At 45.6% G+C, this 19,350-nt stretch overlaps 1 protein-coding gene across 2 annotated transcripts in view; it reads right to left on the bottom strand.

Moving 5' to 3' along the window:
* TNFAIP2 (TNF alpha induced protein 2) overlaps window positions 1-18,667 on the bottom strand; it is a 33,007-nt gene extending 14,340 nt beyond the window's left edge. Inside the window, exons 1-4 of one of the 2 annotated variants that reach the window (XM_063118086.1) lie at window positions 18,613-18,667; window positions 10,430-10,770; window positions 6,165-6,789; window positions 2,442-2,556 (exon numbers count right to left, since the gene is read on the bottom strand). In XM_063118086.1, the coding sequence (XP_062974156.1) occupies window positions 2,442-2,556; window positions 6,165-6,789; window positions 10,430-10,643 (954 nt within the window). In that variant the 5' untranslated portion in view covers window positions 10,644-10,770; window positions 18,613-18,667. Of the gene's footprint in view, window positions 1-2,441; window positions 2,557-6,164; window positions 6,790-10,429; window positions 10,815-18,612 lie in introns of both variants that reach the window. The other variant, XM_063118084.1, reaches the window with a different exon arrangement.
* Window positions 18,668-19,350: the final 683 nt, after the last annotated feature.

Here is a 19,350-nt window from a genome sequence, read left to right as displayed (position 1 = left end):
CTGAATTGTAATCAGTCCAACCACTACGCCATACTGTCTTATATGAATGATAATACATTTGTGGGGTGGGGGTTGTTGTTTTTCCTACTCTTATTGCTGTTGCTGTTTTATTTCTCCTTCTCCTTCTTTGCCGCCTCCTCCTCCTCTTCCTCCTCTCTCTTTTCTCTCTCGTAGAAGTTTTTCTAAACGGACATGACAGACTTTGCCAAGTCATGTTGTCTTTTCCTGGTTCAGGTATTTCCTGACTATTGGACATGTTTTAAGTATGACTGCTTTCTGTATGTTGGTGTGGATGTATTTTGGCTCAGTTTCTGAAGGGTTTCTGTATAGTTTTTCAATGTCATCCTGGTGACTGGACAGAATAATTGTGACCTTTTCCTGTTGCCATAGTTCTTTAACTTCCATAGCCAGTGGTATGTATTTCTCTCTCTTTTCTTCTTCCTTTTCTACAACATTTTTGTCATTAAGTATTGGTATGTCAATGAGGTAAGTGTGTTTTTCTTTTTTGTCTATAACTCTTATGTCTGGTCAGTTACAAAGTATTGTGTTGTCGCATGAATTGCTCTGTTGTTGTTGTTATTGTTATTTTTCATTGCCTTGGAAATTCTCCAATGAAGCCTCACTATTCCACCTATTGACCATGGTTTGTTGTAAAGCAGCCTTTCCCGACCTGGTTCCCTCCAAATGCAGTGGAACTACAATTTACACTATTTCTAGCCAGAATAACCATTTGCCATTCCGACTGGCAGTGATGGGAGTTGTAGTACAACAGATCTGGAAGGGTTGGGGGAGGTCTTTTGCAAAAAGAGGATGCTTTGGATTAAGAGCGTTCCTAGGTGCCCTTTAGACATTCTCCCAGTTACAAGGGAGATGCTTATTTGTGAGTGCGAAGGCTTGAGAATGTTTGCAATGCATATGTAAACATCGATGGTACAGGTTTTCTGCAAACATCTGTTTCCCCTTAGACAGGCCTCAAAAATTCTTCTGCAGAAGCCAGAACGTGTTTCAAACCTTGCAAAATCCCAGCTGCTTCCCAGACATGTTTCACAACCCTCCCCTCCACCCACCGCATAACACATGCTTGTTTTTGGAATAAACCCTAAACATTACTGGTGTGAATGCATTCTTTTTTGCGGGGTGGGGTGGGGGGAACGCCAGTCCCAAGAACAGGAAGTGAACACACAGGAGCAGTGGTTCCTCAGGGCAAGTCCCACCGAGTTCAATGATGTTTAGTTCTGCGTAAGTACGCATAGGATGAAGTCATCGATCCAAAACACACTTACGAGGAAGAAAGCCCCCTTGAAAACAGTAGGGCTTCCCTCTGAGTAAATATATAGGATTGAAGTGTAAGACTCGTGTGAGGAACCATGAAGACTGAGCCTGGCCTGGGAGTCCTTGGTTACACCCCTTCAAGCATGATGCTTTCTCCGACCCCCATTACATTGGATAGGGATGGGCGAGCTCACCTGCGTCCACCCTGTCGGATGCTCGCCCCATTGCCGCTGCCCACCCCTGCTCCTTGGGCCGCGTGAGCTTCTTTTGAGGCTCAGCCTGATGAGCACTCAGCAGCTGTCTGCCCCGCTGCCAAAATTGCGCACTTTTGCCCCGCTGCATCAACAGGGACTTAATGGCCACCATTAACACAGCAGGAGGAAATGCAGTTTCACACAATGGAGGCTCCAGAAATTCTGCACTCCTGCGTTGCGTTTACGGTGGCTGTAATGGCCCCCTTTATGCAAGAGTAAAGGTGCGAACGGAGTGCTCTGGAAACTGTGCACTTCCCCCTCTGTATTAATGGCGGCTGTAAAGGCCCCATTGACATAGCGGGGAGAAGCACGCAATTTCGGCAACGGGAGCAGATGACCCCTGAGCGCTGGCTGGGCCTTGCGAATGCTCGAGCCCAGGGCTGCGCTCACGCCTCAGGCGTCCGACTGGGTTCAAGGGCCTGGATGTGGGGGAGTCCGTCGGACCCCTGGACTCAGTTGGGCCCTCGAGACATCCCTACATTTGCACGGAGGTCCTGCTGCGGCAGTAGTATTGAGGCTACAACGAACACTGTACAATGGGGAAAGTTTTCCCCACTAGCCTAAATCCAACCTACATTCAGCAGAGGAAATTGCTGTGCTAGGGGAGCTCTGTGGCCTTTGCCTGCTGTAGAAGTGCTTGCACAAACGCTAGTGGACCATTAAGTAAATCTACAGAGTGGTCTATACTAGCAGTTGTGCACATCACTGCACGTGTGCAACTTTAATTGGATTCTCCCCTTGCACATAATTTGTGACTTGTTTTCCGCTGGCCCAGGGTCATTTGTGCTAGTGGAATGGCCCAGTTGGATACAAGCCACTGCTCAAACACAAATCTGATAGACTCTATAAACTCTTAGGAAAGCACAATTGAATAAAAGGCAACGCTACGAGGTAAAGAACAAACAGGCCCCTTACTGCTTCGTTGGCTCTGTACGCCGCTTCAAACTGCTTGATCTGCCTGGATGACAAAAGGCTTCCAAGACTGCTCTCGTCCAGCTCGTTCACCAAAACGGGGTGATTCCTGATTTCGCTGAAATGACCAAAAAGAAGATCACGGTTTGGGGCAGGGTGGCCAATTACACATGGCCAAAGTTCGTATTCCGATTTCCAAAACTCCCCAATGGAAAGCAGATGTGGAAGTAGGCGAGCTGTAAAGCGACTTGGATCCCATGTGAAAACCGCCCATGTCTTCGAGCCAGGGTCTCACATTTCTGACCTGTTCACAACCTCGAACAAACAGTTGATACTGGCAGAAGTTCTTTAAGGGGGGGGGGAGGGATTCAAGGGTGGTGTTCTAGGCTAGGAGAGTGGTGGGAAAGGGATTTCAAAGGACTTTTTAAGGCGGGTAGACCGCAGGTTGCAACAGGCAAGAAACCCGATCGGGAGCTGGAGGGCAGTCTTTGTAATGTCAGTGAATAAATGCTTGCGTTCGAATACCCTGATCCTGCTATTGTTCTGCTAGCCAAAAACAGTTGTCGAAGCTTGGCAAAGTCTGTGCTGAGACATGGGCAAACCTGCCATGGCCTTCACGCTCCTGCCAGGCATGTGCTGAACTTGGCACATGCACCATTGTCACCACCATCAAGAGATATGGAGGAACATCACAGAGTCATGGTCAACAGAACATAGGAAGGCAGTGGTTACACAGGCTCAGACGGTTTGTCCCAATTAGTTTTGCATTATGTACTGTGAATGGCAGAAGCTCCAGAGGGTTTCTCTACTTTTTCAGTGGAGGCGCCTGGGGCCAAACCTGGACCTTTGGATGCTATTATTATTATTATTATTATTATTATTATTATTATTATTATTATTTTATATAGCACCATCAATGTACATAGTAAAAGAATAAAACAGCAACACCCTGCCACGTAGGCTTACATTCTAATAAAATCATAACAAAACAATAATAAAACGCACCCAATGGGCACAGGGGACAATAGAACTAACGGTGTAAAAGTAAGAACAAAGTCAAGTTCTAAAAGTCTGTAGAAAAAAGAAAAGTTTTCAACTGAGCTTTAAAAACAGTAATTGAACTCGCGTTCCGCAAATGCTCTGGGAGAGAATCCCAGGCATAAGGGGCAGCGAGAGAAAATGGACGAAGCCGAGCAAGAGAAGTAGAGACCCTCGGGTGGGTAAAAAACATGGCATTTGATGAGCGAAGCGCACGAGCGGGGCAATAATGGGAGATGAGAGAAGAAAGATAGGAAGGAGCTAGACTGTGACAAGCTTTGAAAATCAACAGGATCTACAGCCCCTCCCACTGGTACGCAGGGCCTTCAATTGCACTTCCTGTCAAACTGGTGGCGTTGAACCTCTTTCAGCCCGAGGACAAAGTTCAGTTCTGGAAAAGCTCCAAGGGGCCGCATTCCAGTGGTGGGAGTGGCCAAATGCAAAAGGGGAGGGGCCAAAGGGCTGGGGCCAAAATACCAAACGTAACCCAAATGTCAGCATCTTTTAGCCCACAGCTCTTACTGCCTGTCTATAAACCTTAGGAGCGGCATTTCAACCTCTTAGAACGGCCCAAGGATCCGTGGCGATCAGGGGGGCAGCTGGCCAAGTGAAGAAGATTTCTAGGGAAAACCCAGATAGCTGAACTGGGACCCAAAGCAGGCCAGATTTGGCCCACGGACTTGAGGTTCAACAGTCCTGCTGTAAATTCAGTGCCAATTCAAGCTTTTGGAATAGCTTCACAATCAGGCGTAGAAATCTGTAAATTCCTGGATTTCCCCCTGTGAATAATTCACTGTCTATTTTCTAATTCACTGAGAAGGTGATTAATTTTAGCCAGGAGGTGCATAGTTTAGTTCAAAGCTGAACAATTCATATTTAAGTTCTTAAGAAGAGCCCTGCTGGTTCAGACCAACAGGTCCATCAAGTCCAGTTCTCTGTTCACACAGTGGCCAACCAGCTGTCAGCCAGGGACCAACAAAGCAGGACATGGTGCAAAAGCACCCTCTCACCCATGTTCCCCAGGAACTGGTGCACACAAGCATACTGCCTCAAATACTGGAGGTAGCACATAACCATAAGTAGAGGACTCTTGAGTGAATACCTCAGAGAATTGTTACACCAGCCTGCATTTCATTCTTTCTATTAAAAAAAATACTCCACATGGAAAGCTAGCCTAATGGGAAAACAAGAAAGATCCTAGCAATGACTTCTCCTTGATATGCTAGCTTTCCACGTGAAGGATGTTTGTTTGTTAAAGTGGGATCATTCAAATATGGGATTTCCCTATCTGACGGGGCATGAGAGGTCTCCATCATGTTCCTTTTTCTTGTTTCAGCTGCTTCATAGAACCATGGTGCTGTTCCACATATGTCAATCTCTCTTCCTCAGCCACAAACCACTGCTGAAAAGGTTTTTAAAAAGGGGGGCTGAGATCCAAACAGCCCCACGCTGACCGGAAGCGCTTCTGCTTTCATGGTCAGCGGGTTGGTTGTTCTGCTTTCCAACCGCAATCCTTTGCACAGTATTGGATCCTGCTTTGGTGGTTCCCCAATGTTCAGGAGCAGGCTTCTTTGAGGAGGGGGCAAAGGGCTGCCGTGGGACAGACAGGCTGAAGAAAGCCCCCGATCTACATGCAAAACACCATCCACTGCTTGTAGAACCCTCCCCGCATCACTGCTGCCACCAACCTATTTTCTGCAGTGCTGTTTCAGTAACAAGAGGGTGTGAATAGGGCATAATTAAGCCAATTTCTATACAAGGTATTGATTTTCGTAAGGTATTTTGAGCACAGAGCACAGTAGCTCTGCGGAAGGCTGTCTGTTTTTTATGAAAAAGGTCCAAGGTTCAGTCCCTGATGTCTTCATGGAGGGCTCAGAAAGACTCTTGAATTAACAGGGCAATCCTATACACATCTCCTCAGAAGTCAGTCCCATTGAGTTCAATGGAGCTTACACCCAGATAAGTGGTTATAGCTTTGCAGCCTAAAACACTGAAGAGCAACTGCCAGTTAGTCTAGATCACGGATAAGGAACTGGATGCCCTCCAGACATTGGGACTACAACTCCCATAATCCCTGCAGGGTGGGGCTGATGGGAGTTGTAGTCAGGAGCATCTGTAGGACACCAGGTTGTCCACCTTTGGCTATAAAGACAATAGTGAGCTAAGTGCACCAATGGTCTGACCTCAATGGGTTTGCTCAGTACCGTCATTGGGATGAGGGAGAGGGGAAAACAGAACCTCAGCAGATACTGAGCCAATTTGCACAATTGCTGCAGCTCACTATGGCTTATTTAAACCACAGTGTATAGCGGCGTGTACTGGCCATCCTTTTGAAGATTCAAGCCATGGAATGCAGTTGTCGTGGCTTATTCTGCCATTCGAACCTGGCAAGGGCGGCTTATGCAAAGTTTAAACAAACTTCGCATAACCCATGGGCTGTTTTAGGATTAAACAACCTCTGCTGAGTTCGCATGACATGATAAGACATGGCCACTGCCTGATGTGGCTTGAATATTAAAAAGGGTGGCAGGCACGTGCCACGACTCACTGTGAGCTGCGGTGATCGTACAAACCCAGAGACCATCTCAGCCCAAACTGAGAGTATGGAGCCGTTCTGTTTGGACACCCACGCTCTCCGGCTGGCGAGACTTGTACGGATACACCGATGTAGGTTAAATCACCACTTACTTTGGATACAAGTTCTCCACCCAGGTGAGGAGGAGGTAAGTGTCCTTGTTGCCCAGTTCAAACTGAGCGATCATCTCCAGCTGAGAAGAGAAGCAATGGTGGTAGTACTTCGCATAAGTGCTGCACACTTGAAAATGTTCTGGGTAATGAGGCTTCATATATTGCACCACCGAGATCAGGTCGTCTTTCATAGTCCTTCCCATATGCAGGAAGAGCCGAGCGGTTGTAGAGAGGCCATCGTCGATGACGAGTGGAGGGTCTTTCATTCGCTCAGCCACGGAGGCCTGGACCACATTCCTCCACTCCTCCTTCCAGTTTCTGATTCGGGCTTTTCCCGACGCCTTTTCTCCCGATGCAGATCTCTCATCCTCTTCCACCAGGTACACCATAGCTCTCACTGCATCCCGCAGCAATTCCGGCTGAGAGGGTGCTATGACCACGGATGAACGAAGGACCCCAAGGAGCTCTTGCTTCAAAAGCCCAAACAGGGCTTCAACGTCACTCTCACCCTCCACCTTTTCCTCTTCACGGCCAGAGTTGCCGTTCGATCCTTTCTCCTTGACGAGGAGATGTTGAACGGCTTTGAAGAATTTTTGATCCTTAATGAGCTCTCTGATTTGTTCAGCTGGCAAAACAAAAGAAGAGCATCATGTAGACTTGTAACACAAATCAGGGGAGGCAGATGGCTCTGAGTCCGCTCTGGGATTTGGGCCGAACCACTCAGAACTCGAAAGGACCTATCCAAGGTGCTGACACAAATTCTAGCCAGTTTGCACCAGCTGCATCACCATGTGGCTAGGATGACCACATGGAAAGGAGGACAGGGCTCCTGTATCTTTAACAGTTGTATCAAAAAGGGAATGTCAGCAGGTGTCATTTGTATGCATGCAGCACCTGGTGAAATTGCCTCTTCATCACAAAAGATAAAGCTGCAGGAGCCCTGCCCTCTTGGCCAGATTCCTGCAGCTTTAACAGTTATGATGAAGAGGGAATTTTACTGGGTGCTCCATGCATACAAATGACACCTGCTGAAATTCCCTTTTCTATAGAATGGTTAAAGATACAGGAGCGCTGCCTTCCTTTCCATAGTCACCCTACACCTGGCTGAATGAGCGATCAAACTCAGGTCCACAGCTTATAATTTATCCCCTACACCAAGTCTTGGTGCAAACTTCTGCTGGCTTCCAACACAGGGAAAGTGGTGATTTGAACCTACAACCTTGTAAGGAATGTTGCTGGGGGAAAGTACAGCAAGCAAACATCTGCCCCACAACACTAGATGCTTCCTTTGTTTTGGTGCTTGTTTTGACTCCAATACAGCTGGGAAGCAACTGTCTTGAAACACTATTTTCAAGAAACAGGTTCATAGAGACTCCAGTGGCTTAAATTCACAAGTAGGCCTTTCATCACTTGATGGGAGGATCCTCCACCTCCTCTTTCTCATGAGTAAGGAGACAGTGTGGTTTTGCACACTGTAAAATGATGCACGCATTGCTCTTTTAACTGATAACCAGGAATCTAAGAGCCACAAACCCTGTATGTAATTGCAAAGAGAAGCAAGTTGCTCAGTTACACAAACACCATAATAGAGTAGAAGAGAACTACCTATTAAAAGGACCTTAGGGCAACCGCCAGAAATGGCAGCTCAGCTTCAAGTTCTCCATTACCATTTCATAAAACCAAGTGTGCAGCTTACTCTGAAATTATTGATAGTGTCCATTTTCTTTGGGTGTGTGGAAACACACCATGTAATGATGTCAGAAACCCAGGATAAATTGTGCTAGAAGTTACAGAGGAGGAGGGGAAATCTGACACAGGGATGCCATTTTCAGTGGCAGACCTGAGTTTCTTGTTAGGAATACTTGTGTGCATACACACACACACGTACGTATATGTATATTTATATGCATGTACACACACACACATATATGCATATCCACTTTAAAAGAATCATAAGAACATATGAAGCACCATGCTGGATCCGACCGAGGGTCCATCTAGTCCAGCGTTCTGTTCACACAGTGGCCAACCAGCCATCGGCCAGGGACCCACAAGCAGGACAAGTCTTAAATAGTAATAATAAATGACCAAAATAACAGTAAAAATCCCACAAATAACCAACAGCAGTAATGCGTTAAGCAGCGGTATACATACCATAAAACAATACAACATAAATGTTATTAAAAGATCAAGCAAACAGGATGGCAGACTTGGCCTGGCATTTTAAAATAGTAAATGGTGGCAATCGGCAAAGGAATTCAAGAGCCAGCCTCCTCCACAGACACAAAGAAGGCCCTGCTCCTCCGCAGTAGCCACCCAAGTTACTCAAAAGGTTGAGAGAGATATGGAAGGGTCCCTCAGAATAAATATAAATAAATAAATAAATAAATAAATAAGAAGATCTAACAGTTAGGCCGTAGCTAGACCTAAGGTTCATCCCAGGATTGTCCTGGTCTCAAACCTGTTCATCTAAGTGCCACACAGGGCATCCAGCGCTCAGGCAGGGACGAACCCGGGATGATCCTGGGATAAACCTTAGGTCTAGCTACGGCCTTAGTCAGGTCTGTCTCCAGCTCTTTCTTTCCTCCCCCTCCCCCTCCTGCACCTGTTATTTTGTTTAACATGGACTCTGAGGAAGAGCTGTGGAGAAGTTGAAGTTTACTCACTCCTTCACGACATTTCAGTTGGCCCTAATAAAGCAGAGGTGTGCAACTTTGGGGGAGGGGGATCTGGGTGCCATTTTAAACAAAACAAAACAACACACACACACACACAAGGTCTCCCCTTACACTCTGGGCTGCATTCGATACAGCAACGGCAAATCCAAAAACACCTCAGTGGCTTGCCACCGAAATTCAGCAGCAGATTGCTACGAAGACTTAAAAAGGACAAACTGAGCTCGTTTCAAGCTCAGTTTGTCCCGTTTAGACCTCCATAGCAGTTTGCCACCGAATTTCAGCAGCAAACCATCAGGGTTTTTTTGGGGAGGGGGTTGCCATCGCTGCCACAATTTTTTTAGCAGCATGGTGGTGACAGACCATGGGGTGAGGTGCGTTGCTTATTGTCAGCATGGATTTGGTTTTTCCCCCTAATGGGCCAGTGATTTACATGGAGGGTAGATTTCAGGTGAACACTAGGAGACACCTTTTGATGGCAAGAGCACTTCAACAATGGAACCAGTGACCTAGAGCCATGGTCTTCAACTGGTCGAGACTCAAGACCCACCTTGGACTCCCAACCTGCAACATGGGACCTACTTTCACAATTGCCCAGCATGGTAGCAACAGCTTTTCTGTGACCCATCTGGACTGATCTCATGACCCATTTTGGGGTTGCGACCCACCAGTTGAAGACCACTGACCTAGAGGGCTGGTGGGCCCTCCCTAACTGGAGGTTTTCAAGTAGAGGATGGGCAGCCATTTGTTGGGGATGAGCTTGCTCTGGGTTTCCTGCATCCAGGACAGGGCTGGACTACATGGGCAGAAAGTAGATCTTCAGATACTTTGGGCTTAAACAAGGGAGAGGGACCCTCCTGATTATGGAAACAATTCCCCCAGTAAGGCCCACCTGGCGCCAACATTATTCAAGTACTAACCAGGCCTGACCCTGCTTAGCTTCCGAGATCAGACGAGATCGGGCGTGTTCAGGGTAGTACGGCTGTAGGCGCCAACGTTATTATCTTTTCGTCACCATGTTAAGATCTTCCATTCTCAAGCATTTGGCAACATATGATAAGGTATTAAAATATGTCCTGGAATTTCTTATCATTGATTGTTATAATTGTGTAGGTGTGTGTGTGTGTTCCCTGTTTATATGTTTGTATGTAAATGTTTTTATATTATGGAAAGTATTGTATTTTTCAGGTTTTTAATCACCCAGGCCACAGCTAGACCTAAGGTTTATCCTGGGATCATCCAGGGTTCACCCCTGCCTGAGCATTGGATCCCCTGTGTGTCACCTAGATGAACAGGTTTGACCCCTGGACGATCCAGGGATAAACCTTAGGTCTAGCTATGGCCCCAGAGAGTTATGGCTATTCAGTGATACAGAAATCTAATAAATGAATGAACGTCTGAAAACATCACCATTTGCCATGCTGCCAGGGGCTTCTGGGAATTGAAGTCCAAAACATCTGGAGCTATAGCTTCTGCCCCCACCCCTGGCCTACAAGGCCCCCTCCAACTCATATGATTCTGATTTTTTTGGAAGAGGAGGATCTTATCTGATGGACAGGTTCATATGGGAACATCCTGGCCATGTCGTACCTGTAACAGGCTGGCTTTCTTCAGATACATCTGGTTTTCTTCCCCCATCCTTCACTTCACCTTGTACTTCGGTATTCTCAGCTTTCTTTCCAAATAGGGCTTTGACGATTTTACCCCCTATCCTTCTCTTGTGCTTCTTTTGCCCAGGGGAGCCATTGGCTTCCAAAGGGGAGCTTCCTGGTGTAGGATCACCTCTGAGGTTCCCTTTCTTCATGAGGTCTCTTAGCTGAGCTTCTTCTGTTGATGATTCCAGAGACAAGGAGTCAAGTTCTGATTCAGATGACGTTGAAGGCTTGCCAGTTGCCACGCCTCCGTCCTTGCGGCCGGCTCTCGGTGGACTGCTGTAGAAAAAGGGCATCATTTTTATCATCTTCCTTCTTGGAGCCTGCAAATCACATTAAGACATTTTCAGGCGAGTCTGGGGCTTGCATCCAATAAGCAAACAGACAAGTAATCCAGCTGCCAACAACAGCAGGAGGAAAAGCTAATTTCCTGCAGTAAACCATGTAAAAAGGTGCCTTGATTAGCTGGGACTGCAAGGTTTCTTTTCACATTAAAACTCAAATAATAACCCACACCAATCACAGGATGTCATTTTCTAATAGGGTGCCAACATTTACAGCACAGTCCTCAGCATGCTCAATAAGAGCATGCTGACCCCATTGAGATCAGTGGGACTTACTACCCAGTCAAAGTGCACAGCATTGCAGCCCAAGTTGATCCATGAGTTAGATTGACTTAAAAGATGCTCCAATTAATGTTGGGTTTTTTTTTTGAAAAGTCATTGTTTTTAATGCAAGTTCTTATACTAGTCTTCCCCAGCATGGGTCCCTCCACATGTTTTTGGACTACAGCCCCCATCAGCCCTGCAGGGCCAACGGTCAGGGATAATGGGAGCTGTTGTCACACACATCTTCTGCAGGGCACCAGGCTAGGGAAGATTGACGTAAACACTTAGAACCTGTTCAGATGACATGCTAAACCATGTTAAGGCTGCTAATCCCTTTGCAACAAACGGTTAGTGAGCGTGTCTAAACCGTGGTTATGTAGAAACCATGGTTAGAAATGGTTGACATTACATGCTAAGCCATAATGTTTAGCTCAAAAATGCTTAACCACCATGGTTTAGCGTGTCATCTGAACAGAGTCTTAGCGGCATATCCAAGGGATCCGTGGACACTGCGTCATTTGTTACATGCGCAAAGTTTGTGAACGTCAATAAACCGACTGATTCGTCCAGATTCGCTGTTCATATTTCTTCCAGTGAATTTGGCTGTGCAGGCACCAAACGGTTAATTCAATTGGCAATTCTGTCCTTGACAAATGACTTTGGAATCCTAAAGCTCTCTAATTATCCCCCTTCGGCTTATGCTCTTCAAAACTTGCACCACGAAATACACTGACAAGCTTAACCCATAAATGCTCAGCTGCACCTCGCATATTATTATCAATACTTATGGCAACAAGAGCCATATAGTTCGGGACGGGCATTAATATGGACCCTGCTGGCACAGTCTGTAATGGACGCAGAAATGGAATAGACTGGAACCAAGAAGAACTACGTGGGACAAAGCCACTTGAACGGCAATGCCCCTTTCAAATCTCAGGGTTTGGTTTCTACCCACCCCTATCATTTCTTATCTTTTGCCACTTTATAACACAGAGTCCCCAAGAACGTGCCTTTTCCACACAACTCTGACCTGAGGTCACTTGTTAAAGAGTCTGGTTATTGTCATTATGTTTTACGACTTGTTTTTACTCTTTGCTTCTGTTTAGAAATACGGAATTCAATTATGATTTACTTATATATCCTGTCAAGGAGATTTGGAAGTCATACCATTATTTTTTTTTTAAAAAAAATCATGATAAACAATATTAATGCATTTAAAAAATCACCAGGATCCATCCCACAGGGAAGTGGGTAGCAGGTGGGCCTCCTGCATGTGACGCCAGAGACGGGAAAGAGTGCATCTTGGTTGGGTCCTGATTATTAATTTATTTATTTGATTTATAGCCCAACTTTCTGCCAAGAAAATATTGTTCACGGGGACTAATAAGCATAGAAACTTAAAAACAACAATAACAACAACAAACAGAGAGCTTCGGCTATTGGGCGGTATAAAAATGCAATAAATAAACAAAATAAAAAAAAATAAACAAAGAGATAAAAATGTGTTCCTCTTCTGCCTCACTTTCTCCAGGTATCACTGCCTTCCTTAACTTGGTGTGTTCCAGATTGTCTAATGCTGACTGGGGATGATTGGTTTTGTAGTCCACTGCATCTGGAAGCCACTGGTTGAGGAAGGCTGACATAAATAATTACTCTGTTAATCGTTTCCATTTATAATCATCCCTCTGTTTTCTTCCTTTGTGGTTGAAATTTAGATTAAAAACTCCTTTGAGGCTGGGTCCTATCTTACGTCTAGCTTAAGTTGCACTGTACATCAGGGCTGCATGACTGCAGGCTCCCTCAGCACCATTTTCTCCCCACCTTGGATGCCCACCGTGAGCCAAACTTTGCAGGGAACCATGGGGTGCCCCCGTAGATCAATTATTTAAGAAAAGAAAAGTGCATAGTTAAAACTATGGAATTTGCTACCACAAGATGTAGTGTTGGCCACCAATTTGGATGGCTTTAAAAGGCAGGGTGGATAAATTCCTGGAGGAGAAGGCTATCAATAGCTACCAGGAGTCCTGATGGCTATGTGCTCCCTCCAGTATCCAAGGCAATAAGCCAATATACAACAGTTGCTGGGGAACATGGGCGATAGGCTGCTGTTGCACCCGTGTCCTGCTTGTTGGTTCCTGGTCGATAGCTTGTCAGCCGCTGTGTGAACAGAGTGCTGGATTGGATGGACCCTTGGTCTGATCCAGCAAGGCTCTTCTTATGTTCTCAAAATGGGTGCTTAAATGCTCCATACTGTTAAATGGGCCACATTTAGCTTGTTTTGAAGCTAAATTTGACCTGTTTAGCACTCTGTAGGGCTAACACAGCTATTTGGCTAGTTCAGTGGGGGCACCAGCGGAAATTAGGGCTGCATTGGGGGCGGGGCTTGCCCATCCCTTTTGTACAAGGACAGGGACCATAGTTCAGTGGCAGAAGAGATGATCTGCAGGCAGAAGGTCTCAAGGTTGATCTCCGGCATCTACGAGCAGGGCAGGGCAGGAAAAACTCCTGCCTGAAACCCTGACCAAATGTGCCTCCAATGGTGGCAATAACAAGAGAAGGTCCTCTCCCAAAGGTCTTAATATCTGGGCAAGTTCATATGGGAGAAGGCATAGGACTCATCTACACCAAGCAGGATATTCCACTATGAAAGTGGTATGAAAGCATTATATAAAAGGCAGGATCCACACTATTGTATTGAAGTGCACTGACAACTGTTGGGGCCCATTGACACAGACCATATATCACTTTCATAGTGTTATATCCTGCTTGGTGTAGATGTGTCAAGGTCCCCAACAGTTGTCAGTGCACTTCAGTACCAATATAAAGCAGTGTAGATCCTGCAGTGCATTTCAATACCGCTATGAAGCAGTAGCGTGGCTCCTGCCTTTTGTATACCACTTTCAAAGTGGAATATTCTGCTTGGTGTAGATGAGCCCATAGGTTCAGGTACCCTGATCCACTTTGAATTCTGCCCGGAAACAGATCGGTAGTCAGTGAAGCTATTGTAACAGACTGTTATCAGCACCAGATAACAGTCTGCCCCTAGATTCTGAACAGTTTTCAAAGGCAGCCCCACGTAGAGCGCATTACAGTAGTCCAGGCGGGATAAGACTAAGGCATGTGTGACCATGGCCGGATCAGCCTGTCTTCCAAGTTTTGTTTATTTTATTTATTTATTGCATTTTTATACCGCCCAATAGCTGAAGCAACCTGGGCGGTTCTGTGTGCAAAAGATGCATTTCCTCTCTTCCCCCCTTCCACTTTGTAAATCCACAACGAAAGGACGGTGAACATCAAGGTGACTTCATTGACGCCAATGGAACTTTTCTCCCTGATTTCAGGGAAGATCAGTTTGACTCTTTGGAGTTTTCCCAGTGAGGTGGAAAAAATATGAAAGAATGATTCAGAGCCATGTGAGGACCAGCAGCCTTCTGTCACAAGGAGTGGTTTGGAATAATCCTCTTTTTTTTAAAAAAAATTAAAAATAAACTTTTGTTTATTTTAGGGTGATAGGGAAGTAGGAATTCAGCCCAGTCATGCCTCTCAAGGGAGGGATAGATCTCTTAATGCAACACTAATTACAACTCTAAAACAATAGCTCTACAATTTTCCAAGTTCAAAATGTTACCAAAGAATTATGGGGAAGGGATGTACAATGTGAAATGCTTCCTTTCTCAAACTGTACTCCAGAATTCCCATAAATGTACACTTAAAAATAAAAGAGGCTAACTTGGTCTTTATTTTTAATTCAATGTTTATTTTAGTGGATTATGCACTGGTCCTTCTAAACCTAGGTAGTATGATTTAAATCAAAATTATTTAAATCAGCAATTTGTTGTTGTTTTTAAAAAATTATCATGAAAAGAAAAGAAATGGATCAAAATGTCTGGCACTTCATATATTTCCTAATGCATGCTAACATGAATGTAAAACGAAATTAATGTAAAACTAAATATAGCTGAAAGGGTATGGTCTTCCTTTCTGTTTCATTTCTCTTTCATCCTATAACTCTACTGCCTTAAGCATGGTGTAGTGGCTAAAGTGTTGGACTGGGAGTCGGGAGATCCAGGTTCTAGTCCCCACTCAGCCATGGAAACCCACTGGGTGACTTTGGGCCAGCCACAGACTCTCAGCCCAACCTACCTCACAGGGTTGTTGTGGTGAGGATAGAAATGGAGAGGAGGAGGAGGAGGATTATGTACGCTGCGTTGGGTTCCTTAACAGGAAAAAGGTGGGATATGAACGCAATAATAAATAAAATAACTCCCATTCCACACTTTTTTGCTCATGCAACCCATGTGTTTTTGTTTAAAGACAACAAGGAGCACAGAGCTTTTCAGAAGCAAAGGCTTGTACTACTTAATGGGCAGAGCAATATATTTTCATAATTTGCGAAGGAAATGCCCTTGTCTGTCCTTTGATCGTAAGCAAGTATCAATAATGTGAGAAAACTGAGCAACCTCAGATCTATGATAATTACAGATATGCTCAACACAGTCACAACACATTTGGTTATGATGTAACTCTGGACAGAAACTAAAATCACATTTATATCCTGCTCTATCCCTGGAAGAAATCCTCAACTACATCAAGAAATGGCATTTATTACTACAAAACTTTTTTAAAAAATAAAAGCAAAATTTACATTTAATCATTGTTAATAAAGCAGCCAGTTTAAGCTTTTTGTAAACATCTAACAATTTTGAGGTGCTCTTAAGAAGCCCCTTTTGTCAGGTTGTCATTAAACAGTATGTGCTTAGCTCACTCATTTCTCTTGGCTGGTCTGAATTCACCATGTTATTTGGGCTTCTGATGTACGAGGATGTTTCTTGGGGACAGATGCAACTTGATGGATCTCTTTCTGCCCTACGATTCTATGAAAAACTCCACTTTTAGTGGATGTCAAAAGTTCCTGCACCTACAGGAATTGCTCCTGGATGCATGTGCAGGACAGATCTCTGTAATGCTGCAGTCCTTTGCACACTTACAGGAGTAAGCCCCATTGAACGCAATGGCTCTTACTTCTGAGTAAACATGCATAGGATTGTGCAGTTAGACATAAAATGTGCATGCCAGTAACAGCTCTGTGTTGCTTTGTAGGAACAGGCAAAGCACTGTGTTTTATTTGAAACTTGTCCTTATTTGAATTATGTTGTTAGACCAGTAAATCCAAACCTTGGCGCAATATCTTCTTTTTATCTCTGGATTTGGCCTCCTGGGTTTGCTTAGAAGAAGTGCTAAAGCAGGCTAAAAAATTTAAAGCCTGCAGAAGAGCAGAAGTCCTCTCCTGAGGCATGTCCCTCCTGACAAACCACCTACACAGTTCCAGAATTCAGGACAGCTGCATGATCTCAAATACAAATGCTCAGATCCAAGAAGACTGCAAGCATCGTTTTCGTTTTCCACAGCTTTGGTTGAAAGGTCTGATTCAGGTTCTGGCATAGCAAGGGCACTGACATAGCAGCAGGAAAGCCCTAAATGGCAAGGGACCCAGATACCAGACAGAGCTTTTCCCAACTTGGTAGCACACCTGGAGGGAACCAGGTTGGGGGAAAGTTGCCTTAAATATATCTTTGGAGCACATGGCTTCAATGGCAAGCATTAGCGCATTGCAAATGCCTCTCCTTTGCTTACTTTCCAGAATGAATGATGATCAGGACACACACACACACACACACACACACTTCTTGCATAAAATCAAGTACTGCTAATGTAAATAGAAAACATTGGCTGTGACCATTATCCTACACAAGATTACTCAGAAGGTGCCTCCATGGAACTCAGTGAGGCTTCCTTGTTAGCAAACATGCACAAGATTAATCAGACTATAAAAATGCACATTACATCTCTGTTCCGCATTCACTCTTACGGTCATACCATTCACACTTAGCACAAAGCATGAGAGCGAGAGTGAAAGAGAAACACACACACACACAAATGTGTTTGTTAGCATAATGTGCGGAGAGGTCTCAGGCATTACCATAAAACAAATCAATGGACCCACAATTGCAGCACAAAGCAGGTGAAACGCAGGGTCAGAATATGCTTTATATACTAAAAATGTAGGTACATGTACACCAAACCAAACTTGCTGTGGCAAGTGAAAACATCAGGTCTCAAGCTAATATAGGACTATTCGTGTCTTGAAAATACAACGAGGTGTGGCAACATTCAACACAATTAATTGCAGGAAACTCTATGTAACCAGGATAGATAGACTATACACACAGCAAAGCTGCAAACTCAAGAGTCTCAAATGATAAAATGCAATTAGCTGTCTTCAGGAATGTGAACTGGGGTAACAGCTACCATACAGAAATGAGTGCAGTTCAAAAATGTGCCAGTCGTTGACATAAAACGTGTGAGAGGGACACAAAGGCAGTATACTTCACATCGAAGAATGTCAGCACGCCCTGCAATTCTGAATTGAGCAGGAATTCGAATCTGGATCTACTTGGTCAAATCCTGACGGATATAAAAATAACGTGTCCCACGAGATAACAATAATCAAGACCCATCTACTTGTTCCAGGTCCACTCTCATTTGGATTTTGGGGCTCAGTAGTTAGACGGCAACCTCAGATGGTGACTTGTAGGTGTGACTTAACCACCACAAAAGAGAATTTTCAGGTGTGTGTCTCTCCGCTCCCCCCCCCCCCTTACTCTGCAAGCAGGATGCTGTCTAGTTCTGTTAGGTCTCATATTTCACTGCAGTCATAGAGTGATAAGCGGAGTCACAGATATGTAAACATACACACATACCCCATGACCTTCTCTCAAGACACTTGGATTAAGAAGTGCAGGGACACATTTCAGGCGATCCCATGGAAGTTTATGTATTTATTAATAATAGTTATATATTGCTTAATAGAATTAACATCTCTTAAGTGGTTCTTCCAAGTCTAACTTACAGCTATGAACTGCCGTCCCCAAGTCAGCGCCCTCCAGCTGTTTTGGCCAGGGACTCCCATCAGCTCCAGCCAGTATGGCCCACGGCTGGGGATGATGGAAATTGCAGTCCAAAATATCTGTAGGGCACTGAGTTGAAGAAGGCTGCATTCTAGGTTGATCCTCGTGCGTGTGAAGTTTTTCGGAAACTCAACCAGAGAGGGAAAAGAAAAACAAGGTTTGCTTGGACCCCACCACCACCACCACCGCAGCTGGAAAGTTTGCTGTTGCACAAGACCCCCTCGGGGCCTCGGCTGTTGTGGCTTCCCGGCTCCTTCGGAGCGCCTGGAAAAAAATGGAAAGCTGATGAGCAGCTCGAGAAAAGTCCGATCGAGGGAAAAGGGAGCCGCGACCCCCTCGGAAAGGGGTCTTAGATCAGCCACGGGAGGTAAAATCCAACGTAAGTCCTACTTAGAGTAGACGCAGTGGAATAAATGGGACTTAAGTTGATCGTGACTAATTTAAGCCCCATTCGCTTTAATGGGTCTGGAAGGATTTCAGCCTCGTACCGATCCAGCCCCGGGGTCCGGTGGCGTGGTGGACGCGGGGCGCAGGGAAGGACTTACGGTGTCCGTGGACCGGCGCTGACGGGCGGGCTCTCACTCCCGAAAGGCTTCGGAAGCGCGGTTTGTAGCTTCTGGAGCAGCAGGCGCGTCGGGCGCTTTATAGCAGGAAGGAGGAGGAGGAGCCAGGCCGGCGGGGGACCGCGTGGCAGCATTTGGAAACCCCGCCTGAGCCAGGAGAGGAAGATCGTTGCGGGTTGATGAACCGAAATGATCTGGGAAAGTTTCTTCCAGGCGGAATTTCCTGGGATCGCCCGCACAGCCCCAAGGGGCGACGTCAAGGCACAGAGCAAAAGGAAGCGTCGTGCTGGGCCCAGAAGGTGGGAGATGATGGGGGGCGCGGGCGGGAGTTATGGCGAGGTGAGGTCTCGATGCCTCCCCGCCCTGCTTCGACCCTGACAGCAAAGGATGCGGGAGAAGGCCCGTCGCAAGTGATTGGGCCATGGCAATGACGCCACAGAATGTCCAGCGTTTACCTTGAATGCTGATTGGCTGGTAGAGGCCGGGATGAATGGAGGGATGAATTTGTTGTTTTGAAATGCTATTTGGAACAGCATACAGCATTCAGACAAACCCCTTCCACGTGTTCACCCAACTGTAGAGGAGGCAATGGCATCCTCCCACCCCATGTCCAGATCTTCAGTGGCACATCTGAAAAGGGGCTCCTACAGCTGCGTACGTCTAGACTCTCCCTGTGATCGGGAACCTCAAATAGTGGGTGCCTGACTAGGTGGAGACCCT

This window comes from Elgaria multicarinata, chromosome 2, assembly GCF_023053635.1.
Source record: "Elgaria multicarinata webbii isolate HBS135686 ecotype San Diego chromosome 2, rElgMul1.1.pri, whole genome shotgun sequence".
NCBI lineage: Eukaryota > Metazoa > Chordata > Lepidosauria > Squamata > Anguidae > Elgaria > Elgaria multicarinata.
Note: the sequence above shows the minus strand (reverse complement) of the source record. Positions and strands in the feature narration are given on the sequence as shown.